This window comes from Nuphar pumila, chromosome 13, assembly GCF_984573655.1.
Source record: "Nuphar pumila chromosome 13, dmNupPumi1.hap1.1, whole genome shotgun sequence".
In the NCBI taxonomy this organism is placed as follows: Eukaryota; Viridiplantae; Streptophyta; class Magnoliopsida; order Nymphaeales; family Nymphaeaceae; genus Nuphar; species Nuphar pumila.
Genome location: NC_143261.1, coordinates 2,167,326 through 2,184,113, shown reverse-complemented (window position 1 = coordinate 2,184,113; position 16,788 = coordinate 2,167,326). Strand labels below are relative to the sequence as shown.

Here is a 16,788-nt window from a genome sequence, read left to right as displayed (position 1 = left end):
TTACTTGTTTGTTGTTAATCTCATAAGGATTAGAGATTCAACTAAGGATCTACATAATAGATCATAAAGGCCAATCTATTCATCAAGTTATTCCCATAAAGTTTTTTGGTTAAGGGTTTATCGTCGAAACAAGTGAGAGAATATTGGTATAAACCACCAGCTAGTGGTGGTGGTTACCCACGATGTGGACACCCCCCACAGAAGATGCTTCTTCCGATAAACTTGCACAGAATAAGGGAGAAGGGTTACACAAACGGTTCCCACTTTGTGCCTATAAAAGAGGTATCATGAGCAACCCTCAAAGACGTGTGAAAACACAGGTTGAAAAACAGAAAAATGAGAGAGGAAATCAGTTGGATATCTTACCTCTCCATTCAGTGTTTTTCCATCCGGTGAGGGAACAGATCCTGCCCACCGCCTGCATCCAGCAGCCTGCGCTCGTGGAGTGCAACAGTCCGGCTAAGGAGAAGTTTTCTCCTGTTCAGCCACAACCAATAGCTTCCCCTGCACCAGCGTCGATCATCAGCCATCATCCAGTTCAGCAATGGCGGCATGAGGTACTCCTGCCTCTACATTTCTTTTGCATTGTTTTATCAGTAACTTGCTATTGTTGTTTTTATTTGTGCGCTGGCTGGCCGAATCACAACCCAACATATTCACATCTAAAATTACTTATAATATCTCTTAACTCAAGTGTGAACACTATACTTTTACCGCAATCGAGTCTCAAGGTGCTCAAACAGTATGATCTGGTCATTACACCAACATATTTGTATTAATGTACAAAACTTCTTGCAGATTTACCAAAATATTTCTCCTAAATTGACTCACAAAACCTGAAATTTTGTGTCACTAGTTTAACCAACACTATTAGAGAAGTAGATTCATTTCTTCAATACGAGTCCAATGCACCAAACCTCGCTCAATTTTGAGTTTGGGGTGCAAAGTTATGCCTATTTTACCAAAATGGATCTCGGGTACCTAAAAGGGTATTATGGTCATTTCACATCTATTTATAATTCAAGACTATCTCACAACCCGATCCGAATCTATTTATGATCTGGATCTGACCCTGTCAGATTGGATCTAGATTCATTACTTATCTAAATACATAACAGTTTGACTGGATATAGAATAATCTAACTAGATCCTAGACAATCTAACCGGATCCAGAACACTCTGACTGGATTCATACACTCTCACTGGATCCAGAACGGTCTAATCTAGACCTAGTTCTGATATGGATCCAAGAGTGATCCAATCAGATCTAGAGTAATCAATCTGGATCCAGAATAGGTCTGAATCAAACTGAATCTGAACTAAGAACCCAGATCCAGTTAGACTGAACCAGTTTGGCTTGACTCGGGTTTATCCAAACCGGTTCGATTCAGACCCAATTCGGTTTAGACCAATTCCTCAAGAACCAGTTTGGTCTGAATCGACCCATATAAACCGGTTCGGCGAGAACCGATTTGTTCTGAACCGGTTCAACCAACAAACTCTTTTTTTTCTATCTGGATTGATCTTGGTCTGGGTGCGACCCAGACCGACTCGTTTCAATTCGGTCTAGGTCGCACCCAGGCTGAACCGACCACACATTTTTTTTGAATGCAAAATTGGTCTGGGGACGACCTAGACTGACACGTTTTGGTCTAAGTCGCACCCAAACTTTGCCTCGGTCTGCTCTAAAAAGCCGAAACTGACAAATCCATATCTCTCTCTATATATATATATATAAATAAATATATAAATATATATATGTATATATATATATATATATATATATATATATATATATATATATATATAGAAAGAGAGACAGAGAGAGAGAACCATTCATTTCTTTCATCGCGAAGGATCGGAGAAACTGACAAATCCATAACCCTGTGTCTTTCCGGTCCCATAATATCTTAATACCTTTACAAAGTTTTGGCATGAAACAATGAAACAATGTACGACATCGAATCAGTTTTCATAAAACGTAGCAACATGTTGCCTGTTTGGGAGACACAAGTCTTTCAGATATACAACATACAAATGTTCCATCAGCCACAAACGATGATATCACGAGGAACTTCTACGTACATTAAATAGATATACAACATTTGTCCCTCAGGCCCTCTGCCATACCGGTGGGAGTCGAACCTTGGATGAAGGGTTCAGCACCTTCTCCCCAAGCCCTCTGCCACTTATAGTTCTGCAATTTAGAACTGGATCTGGAAGTGGACTTGCTCAAAAAAAAAATTAGTTCTGGAACTGGGTAGTCTTCAGCCTCAGACTGACCTAACGATTTGCAACCATAGTGACAAAACATTTTTTGGGTAAATATTGGCAGCCAAATTCTCGTGAAAAATTGATTCTTTTTTTGGGAAGAAAATGGAAAAACATGTACAATAAAATATTGTAATTATTTTTACAAAGAAAAATTAAAAATAAATTCTGGCATTTTTATTGGAAATTAAATATTGGCCAGCCAAAATCTCACATTTTTTTTTCTTCAAAGAAACGCCAATATTGGTCACTATATGTTTGCAACCCTAGTGAGACAGCTCTTCAAGACTCATGTTGAGATCTTGATCCCTTGGACAGCCATGTTTTCTAGAGTTGTAGTCCCAATTAAAGGTCCATATAATTAGTGAAGTAAACCTTGCCTATTGACACCATGGATATATATCCATATTGGGATTAGAACTGTCAACCGAAGAATATTGGTTTCAAGAGTCCATATTACATAAAATTTGTGCAATCCTCAAGTCTCACCATCTCTGGTTGATAAGGATGGAAGAGTTGGTTATCTTCTGGGATTCTTTTTTCCATCTAAAGTCCAGTTATTTGGTCCTCAATCTTGTAGAAGGGTAAATGGAGTAGAACTACGAGTCCTATCAAGTATCATCACTTAAATTCAGTAACACCCCAAAATCAAGGTCCATCATGTGACTGCCGGTTTTATAAAACTTAATGGGCTTTAAAATAGCATAAAGGAGATTTTAGTGTAAAATTTTTTCATGGATTTACAGGTGGCAGCATACGTTCAAGGACTTAATTTTCAAACTCACCATGAAATGAAGAATTTTGTTTAAAGAAGCATGGCCGAAGATTTCAGTTTAATTCCATGAACATAATTACGTACGTAATCACACCACCACAAAAGCTACAGTTCAACTATAACGCTAAACATGCGTGGGCACCCAAAGCCTGCTACAAATAGAACACTGCTCGCTATATATAACGACCATCTAACCCCTCTTGAATTCACTTAAACCTCTCTCTCTCTCTCTCTCGCTCGCCATGGCTTCTTCTTCTGGTTCAGGAGTAATGGTGCTTTCTCATATGACTGTTTTGGCAGCCTGCATGTTCTTTGTTCCTGCAGCTGTTTCACATTCAGATTGCTACACCTCCATCTTTAGCTTCGGGGACTCGCTTGCCGACACCGGAAACCTGCTACACTCCAGGCCTAGTGGGTTTTCGGTCATAGCCAACCTCCCCTATGGAGAAACCTTCTTTGGGCACCCCACAGGCCGATGCTCCAATGGAAGATTGATCGTCGACTTCATAGGTATTGTCTTTTTGTGCTTCTCTACTTCCATATATAGTCTTTCTCGCTTTTAAAAGAATATGGTGAAAGTTGCTTCCATTTGTTGCCAAGGTGGTTCACAGAGTCATGCATTAATATACTACTGGTCTTGGACGTGATAACAGTGGCATCTACTCTGACTCTTAATTAGCCTGAATTTGCTTACATATCTAAGTTGAATCCAAGAACCAGGTAGGATCAGGTTGGCTGCCATTGGATTAGGATCGTGCTTTGCCGATTCTCGGGGCAAACTATCGATTCAAGATTAATTTAGGCATGCCATGATCAGTGTTCAATTATAGTCACTATATATGGCTGAATGAGTTTGTTGTCTGAGTTACTGGTGTGAAGGCCACAGTAGCGAAATAGAACTACTTAATTAGTAGAGTATTTGAATCAGGGTGGACTTCATGACCTGATAAGGCTTTGAACTCTGTGATTTTAGTGTGATTGTGGGGCCAATTTCACTCCCGTATGATTTAGACCTCGATCATGTTTTGCATGAATATAAGTGTGTGAGTTTCATTTAAGGACTATATATACACTTGTATCTAGCATTGAGTCATCTAGTCACAGTAACTATGTTATGATTTGCTATGTTCAGCAATCTTATGACTAATTTCTAATACCTTTTCAGCCGAGGCATTCGGTCTTCCTCTTCTTCCTCCATATCTGGCTGATCCTGAGGGCAAAGAATACACCAATGGAGTCAATTTTGCTGTAGCAGGAGCTACAACACTTGATGTTTCATACTTTGAGAGCAAGAACATCAATCAACTATGGACCAACAACTCACTAAACGTCCAACTCGGCTGGTTCGACAGGCTTCTACCTTCACTATGCTCTTCAAAAGCAGGTAACCAACATATAAAATCTTGTTTTCTATTCTTCCCACAACAGATGAAAAGAAAAATAAAAACAAAAGCCCACAAGAGCTCTGCTCATCTGGTAGGTAACTTCAACAAGTAATTGACGGGATCATGTCAAGGGTTCGAAACCAACAGGGGGCATCTCTTGCTGCAAGGTCAGGTCAGAGCGGGGTGTACTCCCTGGTGGGCAGGGGGGGATCTTAATGGTTTTACCAACCGAAGGCCTGTCATTGTGGCTACAAAGCCGAAAAAAGAATCTTATGCCATATGTATATAAATGAATTGGATTAGACATGGTGGTTATGATTAGGGGTATCAATGGGTTCAACCTAAATAAGAAGGTCCGACGGTAAGACCCAAAGGGACTGATTAATACATGGAGCCAGGTATGGTTTGTGAAATTTCGTAAGACCTAGGCCCGACCCAAGTTTCGAAAAAGATTCACAAATTTTCAATTAAAAAGGATAAATTTTTTTTTTTTTTATTTTATTTTACCAGGTATGGTTCGGGTCTGGTTCATGTAATCCATATACGATTCAAGTATGGTTTCTCTTATGTTTTTTGGGTCTTGTTGGACCTGGGTCTGAACTTGATCGGTACCAGTATCTCAAATCAAGTCTAGGTCTGGTTCCACGTGGGTCTGAACCAAACCCAACCTATTGACAACCTTAGTTATGATTGAATGCATCAAAATTAAACTAAAAACTTCTTTGTTTCTCATTTGGGGTATGTGATAACAGAGTGCCACCACTTTCTCAAGTCATCACTATTTCTCGTTGGAGAGATTGGAGGGAACGACTACAATTACGCCTTCTTTCAAGGGAAGAGCATTGATGAGGTCAAGGCTTACGTGCATGATGTAGTGAACACCATTGCAGATGCTGTGAATGTGAGTTTTTAACATTTTTCACACTTTGCTACTTTTTTTACCTTTTTACATTTCTTATCTCCATTTAGAAATTTTGAAGGATTTATAGTACCTTTTCATTACCACCAACATCCAGAATTTCACGGATATTGGTATTTCCTAAGAACCTTGATAAACTAGAAAGTTCTTGATTTAGGGAAATGAACAACAACAACAACAACCCACTAGAATTGTTTTTATGACTCTGGTTAAGGCCTATATCACGGCAGCGGTCGACTGCATGGTCAGTGGGGTGGTTGTGAGGGGTGCTGAGATGAAGCCACCGGATCAAACCCCGCTGGTGCATGGGTGTGTCTGAAGCTTTCAGACGTGGGCCAAGTAAGGCAGGGTATAATTAGTCGTAGGGCTCACACGAGATTTTTCTCACTTCGGCGAGGGTTCCTCATCGTAAAAAAAAACAAACATACTCTGGCAAAGGTCTATGCAACTAACTGGAACTGGCCCAACTTGGTTCGACTTCGAACCTTTCAAGCCTTTGACTACTGAACTAACCTAATGAAATGCAGAGACTGGTAAAACATGGAGCAGTGGAGCTGATGATTCCGGGGAACCTTCCCATCGGCTGTTCGACAAGTTACCTGACGGCTTTCGGGTCGCAAAATGCGTCGGTTTATGACCCTCAGATCGGTTGCCTCAAGAGCTACAACGACTTTGCAGTCTACCACAATTCTCATCTGCAAGTTGCCCTCCAAAGGCTAAGGGAGCAACACCCACATGCAAAGATCATTTATGCTGATTACTACGATGCTGCTATGGGTTTTTTCAGAAACCCCAGCCAGTTTGGTATGCCAATGACTCAATTAAATTTACCTGTTTGATTTATCAGTTTCTGACAAGAACAAAAAAATGATATATATATAAATTGGTCTGAATTGGTTTTTGAATCGAATGGATTTTCCCAAGAAAAAGGTCAAATTAGTCTGAATAGAATCAAATCGAATTGTTTTGAATCAATCTATTAAAAAATTCATTTTTTTTTTTAATAGAGCACCCCTGCATCGAATAAAAAAGGGCAGGTTCTATCCGATTCGATTCGATTCGATTGGGATTTGTTAACATCGTATCCAATGATCCAACCTCCAGTTTTTTTTTTCTAAACCAAAATAAATTGGTAACTAATGTTTGTGTTTGCTTTTCTTCATGTGTAATTTTCAGGATTTGAGAGTGCTCTGAGAGCTTGCTGTGGTAAGGGAGAGCCATACAACTTCAACCTTGGGGCCACCTGTGGACAGCCAGGGATCGATGTATGCGGTGATCCATCCAAACATGTGAATTGGGATGGCATTCATCTCACTGAGAAGGCCTACCAGTGGATGGCTAGTGGATTCATCAATGGATTCTTCACTTACCCCACTCTGAGATTACCCCTAGAATATTGCTATTAATTAATCAAGGCTCTCAACCATTCAATCCCTTCAGTAGTATTTTTTTTATTTCATTTAACTCTCAATTGTTTCTCAACAGCTGGTGATTGGATCCCTCAGGAATAGAATAGTCCAAGGAAAGGTCTTACTTTTTTTTGGTCCAAGGACATGCATGGAAGTATACATCTTATAAAGAACTGATGAAATTATTATTTACCTGATTGTTCAAGGTTGCATATATAATGTTCTTTTCTATTTAAATTCCTTCCAGATTTATTTTTTGTTTGTTCATTCTTGTTGTTTTTCTTGAATGCTAAAAAGCACACAAATACAAAAACAAAAACAAAAAAAAGAATTTGGGGTTGATGGCACCTCAAATTTCCAACTGCCCCACCCCACAAAAAAAAAAAAAAAAAGAATTTGCGGTAGGTCATGGGATTTTTTTCCCTTGGACTATCTAAAGAAAAGCATATAAACATATCTCATTGGGAGTGGTGGTGATGACAAATAGTTGGACCTTAAGGGTGTGCTTGATTGTTTGTCCAAGATTTGATGGAACATAACCGACAGAACACGGAGAGGCCTATTTTGTGTGTTGGATTTCAAGCATCAGCTTCCAAGATTAAATAGTGATTGACTATTTATGATGGCCTTCAAGCTCTGGTTTCTGAAAAATGCCAAAGAGGGGCCTATTCTCATCATTGACCGTTAAACCCAGTTTAGATCTGATCAGTCGATTGAGTCAAATGAGATTAATACCCTCAATTGTTTAAAACACCTGTCGTTCCCTTTTCTACGAGGGTAGATAAGTGTTTTTGAATTGTAAAGGTTAATATAGAAAACTCAAAAGAATAGTAATTTCAAATACGGAAGAGGTTAACCTCATGTATTTGTTTGACTTTTTTTTCAAAAAAAAAAAGAGAGGCTCATATTAGTAAATTTGAAGAATGTGAGGTACTTTTTGGAATCAATGCTAAATAATTCGCACCTAATTGAAATTTGCTCAATTCCTTGCCTTCAATTAATCATAGTGACTAATATAATATTTTCAAGAAATTGCTTGAAAGTTTAAAACGGTAATTTCTTGTGAGATTTTCAAAATATCATGAGATTTAAGGAAAAAACATAAATATCATGATTTAAATGTGATATTTATGCTTTAAATGACTATTTATAATGAAAAAACCATGTGTTTATTTTTAACTAATTTGTATTCATATTTTCTTATAAAATTTATTTTTTACATTTTAAATTTATTTTTTATTGCTAAAATTTTGCCAAAAAATACAAGATTTATGAAAAAATTTCAAATTGTTTTTGAAAAATGATATTTTGCGGTGTCAAAGTAACCTAAGAATAAGATGAGCATAAGTGGTGTGAGTTTTATGAAAATGAGTTTTTTAAAATAATATTTTTAATGAAAACAAGTGTCAAAGCCAGACACAAAATAATAAAAACCGGCTCGCACGAGTGGTGAAATTCGGGTCAAACTCAAAGAACGGAAAATACTTCGTATTCAACACACAATCTAAACTATTCTTTATTGCCAAAATGAAAAAAATAATTTAATAAATAAACAAGAGAGTATTGTCCATGCAGAATTCTTAAACAAATAATAAAGTGTCTTATTACAACCCCAAATAAATTGAATTGAATAAAATAACGCCTATTCTAAAAATAAAAGCAAAAGTGTCTTCAGTGCTTGAAGCTTTTATTCCCTTCTTGATTGATTTGCTTCCCTTAGCCCTTCTCTCTTTCGGTAATGCTTGCTTTCTTGAACTTTTGCTTTTCTGAGAACTCTCTGAGAGCATTTTTGAGGGCCTCAATAGACCCCAGAGGGTACCTCGAGAACACAAAAAAGGTTTCACCGCACGTTCCAACACTTTTCTGCAAGACACAAAAAGAAAACACACAGCAGAAAAAGAAATCTACGAGAAAATCAAAAGCAAATATGCAAAAAAAGCACAAAAACATGAACTAATTAACACGAACCAACTGTGAACTAATTTACACTAAAAGACGAAATAGCAAAACTACCTAACTAATTAATTCAAGAACTAATGAACAACTAAGCTTAACTAATTCAAGAAATCAAGAACTAACTAAAAAAACCTAAACGAAACTAACTAACACTATATGTTGTACTGTTTATGAATGTAACCGAATAAATAAAATTGAAATATAAAAGTAACCTAGGCTATGCTGAAAATCAAATAAAATAATTAAATAAAAATCGGCTAGACTAATTCTAACTAACTATGCATGATAAACAAAACTTAATACTCTAAAGCATATAACATGAATCCAACGTGATTTAAACTAAAGTAAATAATTTAAAACTATCCTAAGCTACAACCACATGCAATGCATAAAACTAAAACAATGTTAGATATTAAGAAAAACCGCAAATTGCAAAGATCATGAAGATCGGCTAACTAATTTTAACGACTAATTAAACTAATTAACTTCAATCAAACTAATCTATACTAACATTAACTACAAAATTAACCCTAATCTAATCCCTAAAAAAACAAAATTCAACGTGAATTAAAACTAAGAGAAACACACTATTCAAAAATCGGATAACTAAGCATACTTTAAAAAAATGATAATTGCATAAAACTGGCTATTTCTAATGTAATCTATGAAAATAAAATAAAATAAAACTAACTATTTACTGACAAAAGAAAATGCCTAACTTTAATCTAAGTTATTCTAACAAAGAACGATAACGCAATAAAAGAAGATATATTGGTTAATAAAGAAAACCATTATTTAATTGATCTAAAGAACATTGAAATAAACAAAACCTGAAACACATTATTCTAACCTAAACCTAATCAAGAACTAATCAATTGTATACATGAATTGATACAATTTAACACCCCCCATCTCAAACTTAGGGCGTGATGACCGAAAGTTTGTCAAAGAGAAAATTAAATCTGGGAGAACATAGTGCCATTGTGAAAAAGTCTGCCAACTGGCATTCTGAGGTCACATAAGGAAGGTCTGTGATTTTCTGTAAGTAGGCTTCTCTGACATAGTGGTAGTCCATCTTAATGTGCTTAATTGGTAGACTTCTGAAAACTCTGATTTTTAGCAATATAAATTAATTGCACTTTTATTATCACAACACAATCTTGTAGGTCCTTGGATCAGTACTCCCATATCCTGCAATAATTGATGAATCCACACAATTTCTATAGTTATGGAGGTCATGGCTCGATATTCTGTTTCTGTTGATGCAAGAGACACCTTCTGTTGTTTCTTGCATTTCAATGAGATCTGTGATTTACCTAGAAAAATACAAAAACCAGTGGTGGAGTGACGCGTATTTGGGTAACCTCCCTAATTAGAGTCAGTATATGCAATGAATTCTAAATTAGAAGTTAAGGAAAAAAATACTCCCTTGTTTATTGTGCCTTTATATATCTGATAATACGAAGTACAACACTCATATGAACTGAAGTGAAGGCATGAAAAATGAAGGGTGATGATGGGATTTCTTTGGAAAATCCTACTCCCTATAGGCAACTTGTGAGATCCCTTATGCATCTTAGCATCACACGACCAAGCATATCTTATGCTGTGTTGAAATTGACTTACAGTATGCACGACATGAGATATGTCTGGTCGTGTGATACTAAGATATATAAGTGATCCCACAAGCTCCAGATAGGGAGTAGAATTTTCCAACGAAATCCCATCATCACCCTTCATGTTTGAGCCCACAACTTCTCATAAAATTTTTTATTTGTAATGCGGGACTTGTCAAGATTAATCCCGCAAGCCAATTTAGTTTAAGACAAAAAATAACCTCTATGAGAGTAAGCAATCTCAATACCCCAAAAAAAAAATAACCTCTATGGGATCTTGTCGAGTTACCTAAGAGAGTAAAACCTGTAGAGTGTAAATGAGTCTTTAAGACCAAGAAGGACTCCAAAGGTAACATAGAGAGACATAAGGCAAAATTAGTTGCTAAAAGATTCACCCAGATGGAGGGCATTGATTATAATGAGACATTTTCTCCTGTCTCAACTAAAGAGTCAATGAGAATAATTTTGGCCCTCGTAGCTCATTATGACTTGGAGCTATATCAGATGGATGTAAAAAATGTGTTCCTCAACAGGGATCTAAATAAAGAGGTATACATGTAACAACCACTTGGTTTCTCTCACGATGATCGTTTGGTTTGCAAGCTTAACAAATCAATATATGAACTTAAAGAGGCCTCCCGACAGTGGTATATTAAATTTTCCCAAGTCATTATGATGTTAGGGTTTATAGAAAACATTTTTGATCAATGTATATACCTTAAGGAAAGTGAGAGTAAGTTCATTATATTGATATTGTATGTGAATGACATTTTGCTGGCAACGAACGATATAAAGTTACTTACAGAGATAAAACAGTTTCTTGCATCATATTTTGATATGAAAGATATGGGTGAGGCTGCTTATGTACTCGACATTGAGATCCGTCGAGATAGATCAAAAGATTTTCTAGGCCTCTCTTAAAGATCCTATATAAATAAGGTGTTAAAATGATATGGGATGGAGACTTGTTCTCCTAATTCAACACCCATATCAAAAGGTGACAAGTTGAGCTTAAAGGATTGTCCACAAGACGATATTGACAAAACACATATGAGTGTTTATCCATATGCGTAAGTTGTTGGCAACTTACAATACACTAGACATGTTATCGTCCAGATATCTCTTTTGCAGTAGGGGTGCTTGGCCAATTTTAGTCTAACTAAGGCATACCCTATTGGAAAGCTGCAAAGAAAGTCTTGCGGCATTTGCAAGGGATAAAAGATTATATGTTGATATATCATAAAGTTGATCACCTCGAGGTCATTGTCTACTCGGATGCGGACTTAGGAGGATGCCTTGATAGTAGAAAGTCTACTACTGGGTACATCTTCTTACTTATTGGGAGCGTGATGTCTTGTAGGAGTGGAAAGTAGACGACCACTGTTGCTCACACCATGAAGGCAAAATTCATAGTATTGTACGACACTACCTCGCAGGGCATATCGTTGAAGAACTTTATATCACAGTTAAAGGTGGTCGATTTCATTGAGAAGCCACTGAAGGTCTACTCTGATAATGAAGTTGCGATGTCCTTTTCGAATAATAATAAAAGTATTACAACATGTACACATATGAAATTAAGGTACTTTGTTGTTAAAGAAAGGACAAAGAATCATCTAGTGCATATTGTTAATATTGGTACCAAAGAGATAATTGTTGATCCTCTTATTAAAGGGCTAGCACCAGGATTATGTTCCGAACATGTATTGAGGATAGGGTTGTTAAACTTTTTTTATATATACATATAAAAATAAAGTGATCACATTCATTTCATTGATTCTCGTTATTACTTGTTTGTTGTTAATCTCATAAGGATTAGAGATTCAACTAAGGATCTACATAATAGATCATAAAGGCCAATCTATTCATCAAGTTATTCCCATAAAGTTTTTTGGTTAAGGGTTTATCGTCGAAACAAGTGAGAGAATATTGGTATAAACCACCAGCTAGTGGGGGTGGTTACCCACGATGTGGATACCCCCCACAGAAGATGCTTCTTCCGATAAACTTGCACAGAATAAGGGAGAAGGGTTACACAAACGGTTCCCACTTTGTGCCTATAAAAGAGGTATCATGAGCAACCCTCAAAGACGTGTGAAAACACAGGGTGAAAAACAGAAAAATGAGAGAGGAAATCAGTTGGATATCTTACCTCTCCATTCAGTGTTTTTCCATCCGGTGAGGGAACAGATCCTGCCCACCGCCTGCATCCAGCAGCCTGCGCTCGTGGAGTGCAGCAGTCCGGCTAAGGAGAAGTTTTCTCCTGTTCAGCCACAACCAATAGCTTCCCCTGCACCAGCGTCGATCATCAGCCATCATCCAGTTCATCAATGGCGGCATCAGGTAATCCTGCCTCTGCATTTCTTTTGCATTGTTTTATCAGTAACTTGCTATTGTTGTTTTTATTTGTGCGCTGGCTGGCCGAATCATAACCCAACATATTCACATCTAAAATTACTTATAATATCTCTTAACTCAAGTTTGCACAAACTATCGTGGTATACAAGATTGCACAAACTATCGTGGTATAAAACTCATGAGTCATACTATGAAACTTTGGGAGAGGGTGATTGAGTCTAGGTTGAGGAAGGTTGTCATGATATCGGAGAATCAATTTGGTTTTATGCCTGGAAGATCAACTATGGAAGCTATACATCTTCTTAGACAACTTATTGAAAGATATAGAGAGAGGAACAAAGATTTGCATATGGTTTTTATTGATTTAGAGAAGGCATACGATAGAGTACCTAGGGACGTTCTCTGGTGGACAATGATGAAGAAAGGTGTTTCTCTCAAGTACATTAGTATAATTAAAGATATGTATGTAGGAGTAGTAACCAATGTCCGCACTTGTGGAGGGGTGACAACCAATTTTCCGATAACGGTTGGGTTACATCAAGGATCTGCTTTAAGCCCTTTCCTATTTGCGATAGTGATGGATGAGCTTACGAGATCAATTCAAGAAAATGTACCGTGGTGTATGTTGTTTGCTGATGATATTGTTTTGATTGATGAGTCTAGAGCTGGGGTTAATGCTAAGTTAGAATTATGGAGACAGACATTGGAAGCTAGAGGTTTTAAGTTGAGTAAGAGTAAGACTGAATATATGGAATGTCGGTTTAGTAAGCAACGAAGTAGGGATGGGAGTGTAGTGAAGCTTGGTGAGCAAGATATACCGGTGAATGATTATTTCAAATATTTGGGATCCATCATTCAAAAGTATGGAGAAATTGATGGAGATGTAAATCATAGGATAAAGGTTGGGTGGATGAAATGGAAAAGTGCTACTGGAGTGCTGTGCGATCGTAGAATGCCATTGCGGTTGAAGGGAAAGTTTTATAGGACGACTATTAGACCCGCTTTACTATATGGTACGGAATGTTGGGCTGCCAAGAGACATCATATTCAAAAAATGAGTGTAGCTGAGATGCGGATGCTTAGATGGATGTGTGGAAATACAATAAAAGATAAGATTCGGAACGAAGAGATACGTAAGAAGGTAGGTGTTGCACCCATTGAAAATAAGATGCGAGAGAATCGTTTACGGTGGTTTGGACATATTCGGCGAAGGCCTAATGATGCTCCAGTTAGAAGGTTGGAGAAATGGGAAAATATATTAGTTAAAAGAGGTCGGGGTAGGCCTAGGAAGACTTGGATGGAGATGATAGGAAAGGATATGAATGCTTTGAACCTCACCGAGGACATGGCGTTGGATAGAAATGATTGGAGGAAAATGATTCATGTGGAAGACCCAAAATGAATTTCTTTTTTGGTTCATATCGCTGACCCCAATTGTTTTGGGATGAAGGCGTAGTTGTTGTTGTTGTTGTTGTTGTATCTCTTAACTCAAGTGTGAACACTATACTTTTACCGCAATCGAGTCTCAAGGTGCTCAAACAGTATGATATGATCATTACACCAACATATTTGTATTAATGTACAAAACTTCTTGCAGATTTACCAAAATATTTCTCCTAAATTGACTCACAAAACCTGAAATTTTGTGTCACTAGTTTAATCAACACTATTAGACAAGTAGATTCATTTCTTCAATACGAGTCCAATGCACCAAACCTCGCTCAATTTTGAGTTTGGGGTGCAAAGTTATGCCTATTTTACCAAAATGGATCTCGGGTACCTAAAAGGGTATTATGGTCATTTCACATCTATTTATAATTCAAGACTATCTCACAACCCGATCCGAATCTATTTATGATCTGGATCTGACCCTGTCAGATTGGATCTAGATTCATTACTTATCTAAATACATAACAGTTTGACTGGATATAGAATAATCTAACTAGATCCTAGACAATCTAACCGGATCCAGAACACTCTGACTGGATTCATACACTCTCACTGGATCCAGAACGGTCTAATCTAGACCTAGTTCTGATATGGATCCAAGAGTGATCCAATCAGATCTAGAGTAATCAATCTGGATCCAGAATAGGTCTGAATCAAACTGAATCTGAACTAAGAACCCAGATCCAGTTAGACTGAACCAGTTTGGCTTGACTCGGGTTTATCCAAACCGGTTCGATTCAGACCCAATTCGGTTTAGACCAATTCCTAAAGAACCAGTTTGGTCTGAATCGACCCATATAAACCGGTTCGGCGAGAACCGATTTGTTCTGAACCGGTTCAACCAACAAACTCTTTTTTTTCTATCTGGATCGATCTTGGTCTGGGTGCGACCCAGACCGACTCGTTTCAATTCGGTCTAGGTCGCACCCAGGCTGAACCGACCACACATTTTTTTTGAATGCAAAATTGGTCTGGGGACGACCTAGACTGACACGTTTTGGTCTAAGTCGCACCCAAACTTTGCCTCGGTCTGCTCTAAAAAGCCGAAACTGACAAATCCATATCTCTCTCTATATATATATATATAAATAAATATATAAATATATATATGTATATATATATATATATATATATATATATATATATATATATATATATATATATATATATAGAAAGAGAGACAGAGAGAGAGAACCATTCATTTCTTTCATCGCCAAGGATCGGAGAAACTGACAAATCCATAACCCTGTGTCTTTCCGGTCCCATAATATCTTAATACCTTTACAAAGTTTTGGCATGAAACAATGAAACAATGTACGACATCGAATCAGTTTTCATAAAACGTAGCAACATGTTGCCTGTTTGGGAGACACAAGTCTTTCAGATATACAACATACAAATGTTCCATCAGCCACAAACGATGATATCACGAGGAACTTCTACGTACATTAAATAGATATACAACATTTGTCCCTCAGGCCCTCTGCCATACCGGTGGGAGTCGAACCTTGGATGAAGGGTTCAGCACCTTCTCCCCAAGCCCTCTGCCACTTATAGTTCTGCAATTTAGAACTGGATCTGGAAGTGGACTTGCTCAAAAAAAAAATTAGTTCTGGAACTGGGTAGTCTTCAGCCTCAGACTGACCTAACGATTTGCAACCATAGTGACAAAACATTTTTTGGGTAAATATTGGCAGCCAAATTCTCGTGAAAAATTGATTCTTTTTTTGGGAAGAAAATGGAAAAACATGTACAATAAAATATTGTAATTATTTTTACAAAGAAAAATTAAAAATAAATTCTGGCATTTTTATTGGAAATTAAATATTGGCCAGCCAAAATCTCACATTTTTTTTTCTTCAAAGAAACGCCAATATTGGTCACTATATGTTTGCAACCCTAGTGAGACAGCTCTTCAAGACTCATGTTGAGATCTTGATCCCTTGGACAGCCATGTTTTCTAGAGTTGTAGTCCCAATTAAAGGTCCATATAATTAGTGAAGTAAACCTTGCCTATTGACACCATGGATATATATCCATATTGGGATTAGAACTGTCAACCGAAGAATATTGGTTTCAAGAGTCCATATTACATAAAATTTGTGCAATCCTCAAGTCTCACCATCTCTGGTTGATAAGGATGGAAGAGTTGGTTATCTTCTGGGATTCTTTTTTCCATCTAAAGTCCAGTTATTTGGTCCTCAATCTTGTAGAAGGGTAAATGGAGTAGAACTACGAGTCCTATCAAGTATCATCACTTAAATTCAGTAACACCCCAAAATCAAGGTCCATCATGTGACTGCCGGTTTTATAAAACTTAATGGGCTTTAAAATAGCATAAAGGAGATTTTAGTGTAAAATTTTTTCATGGATTTACAGGTGGCAGCATACGTTCAAGGACTTAATTTTCAAACTCACCATGAAATGAAGAATTTTGTTTAAAGAAGCATGGCCGAAGATTTCAGTTTAATTCCATGAACATAATTACGTACGTAATCACACCACCACAAAAGCTACAGTTCAACTATAACGCTAAACATGCGTGGGCACCCAAAGCCTGCTACAAATAGAACACTGCTCGCTATATATAACGACCATCTAACCCCTCTTGAATTCACTTAAACCTCTCTCTCTCTCTCTCTCGCTCGCC

General features: G+C 37.2%; 1 protein-coding gene across 1 annotated transcript; it reads left to right on the top strand.

Moving 5' to 3' along the window:
* The first annotated feature begins 3,288 nt into the window (after window positions 1-3,288).
* On the top strand, window positions 3,289-6,756 carry LOC149817478 (GDSL esterase/lipase At5g45910-like). The gene is made up of 5 exons (XM_089985404.1): window positions 3,289-3,556; window positions 4,212-4,430; window positions 5,184-5,332; window positions 5,878-6,154; window positions 6,527-6,756. Exons 1-5 carry the CDS (start codon window positions 3,289-3,291, stop codon window positions 6,754-6,756), a joined length of 1,143 nt encoding a protein of 380 aa, XP_089841530.1.
* Window positions 6,757-16,788: the final 10,032 nt, after the last annotated feature.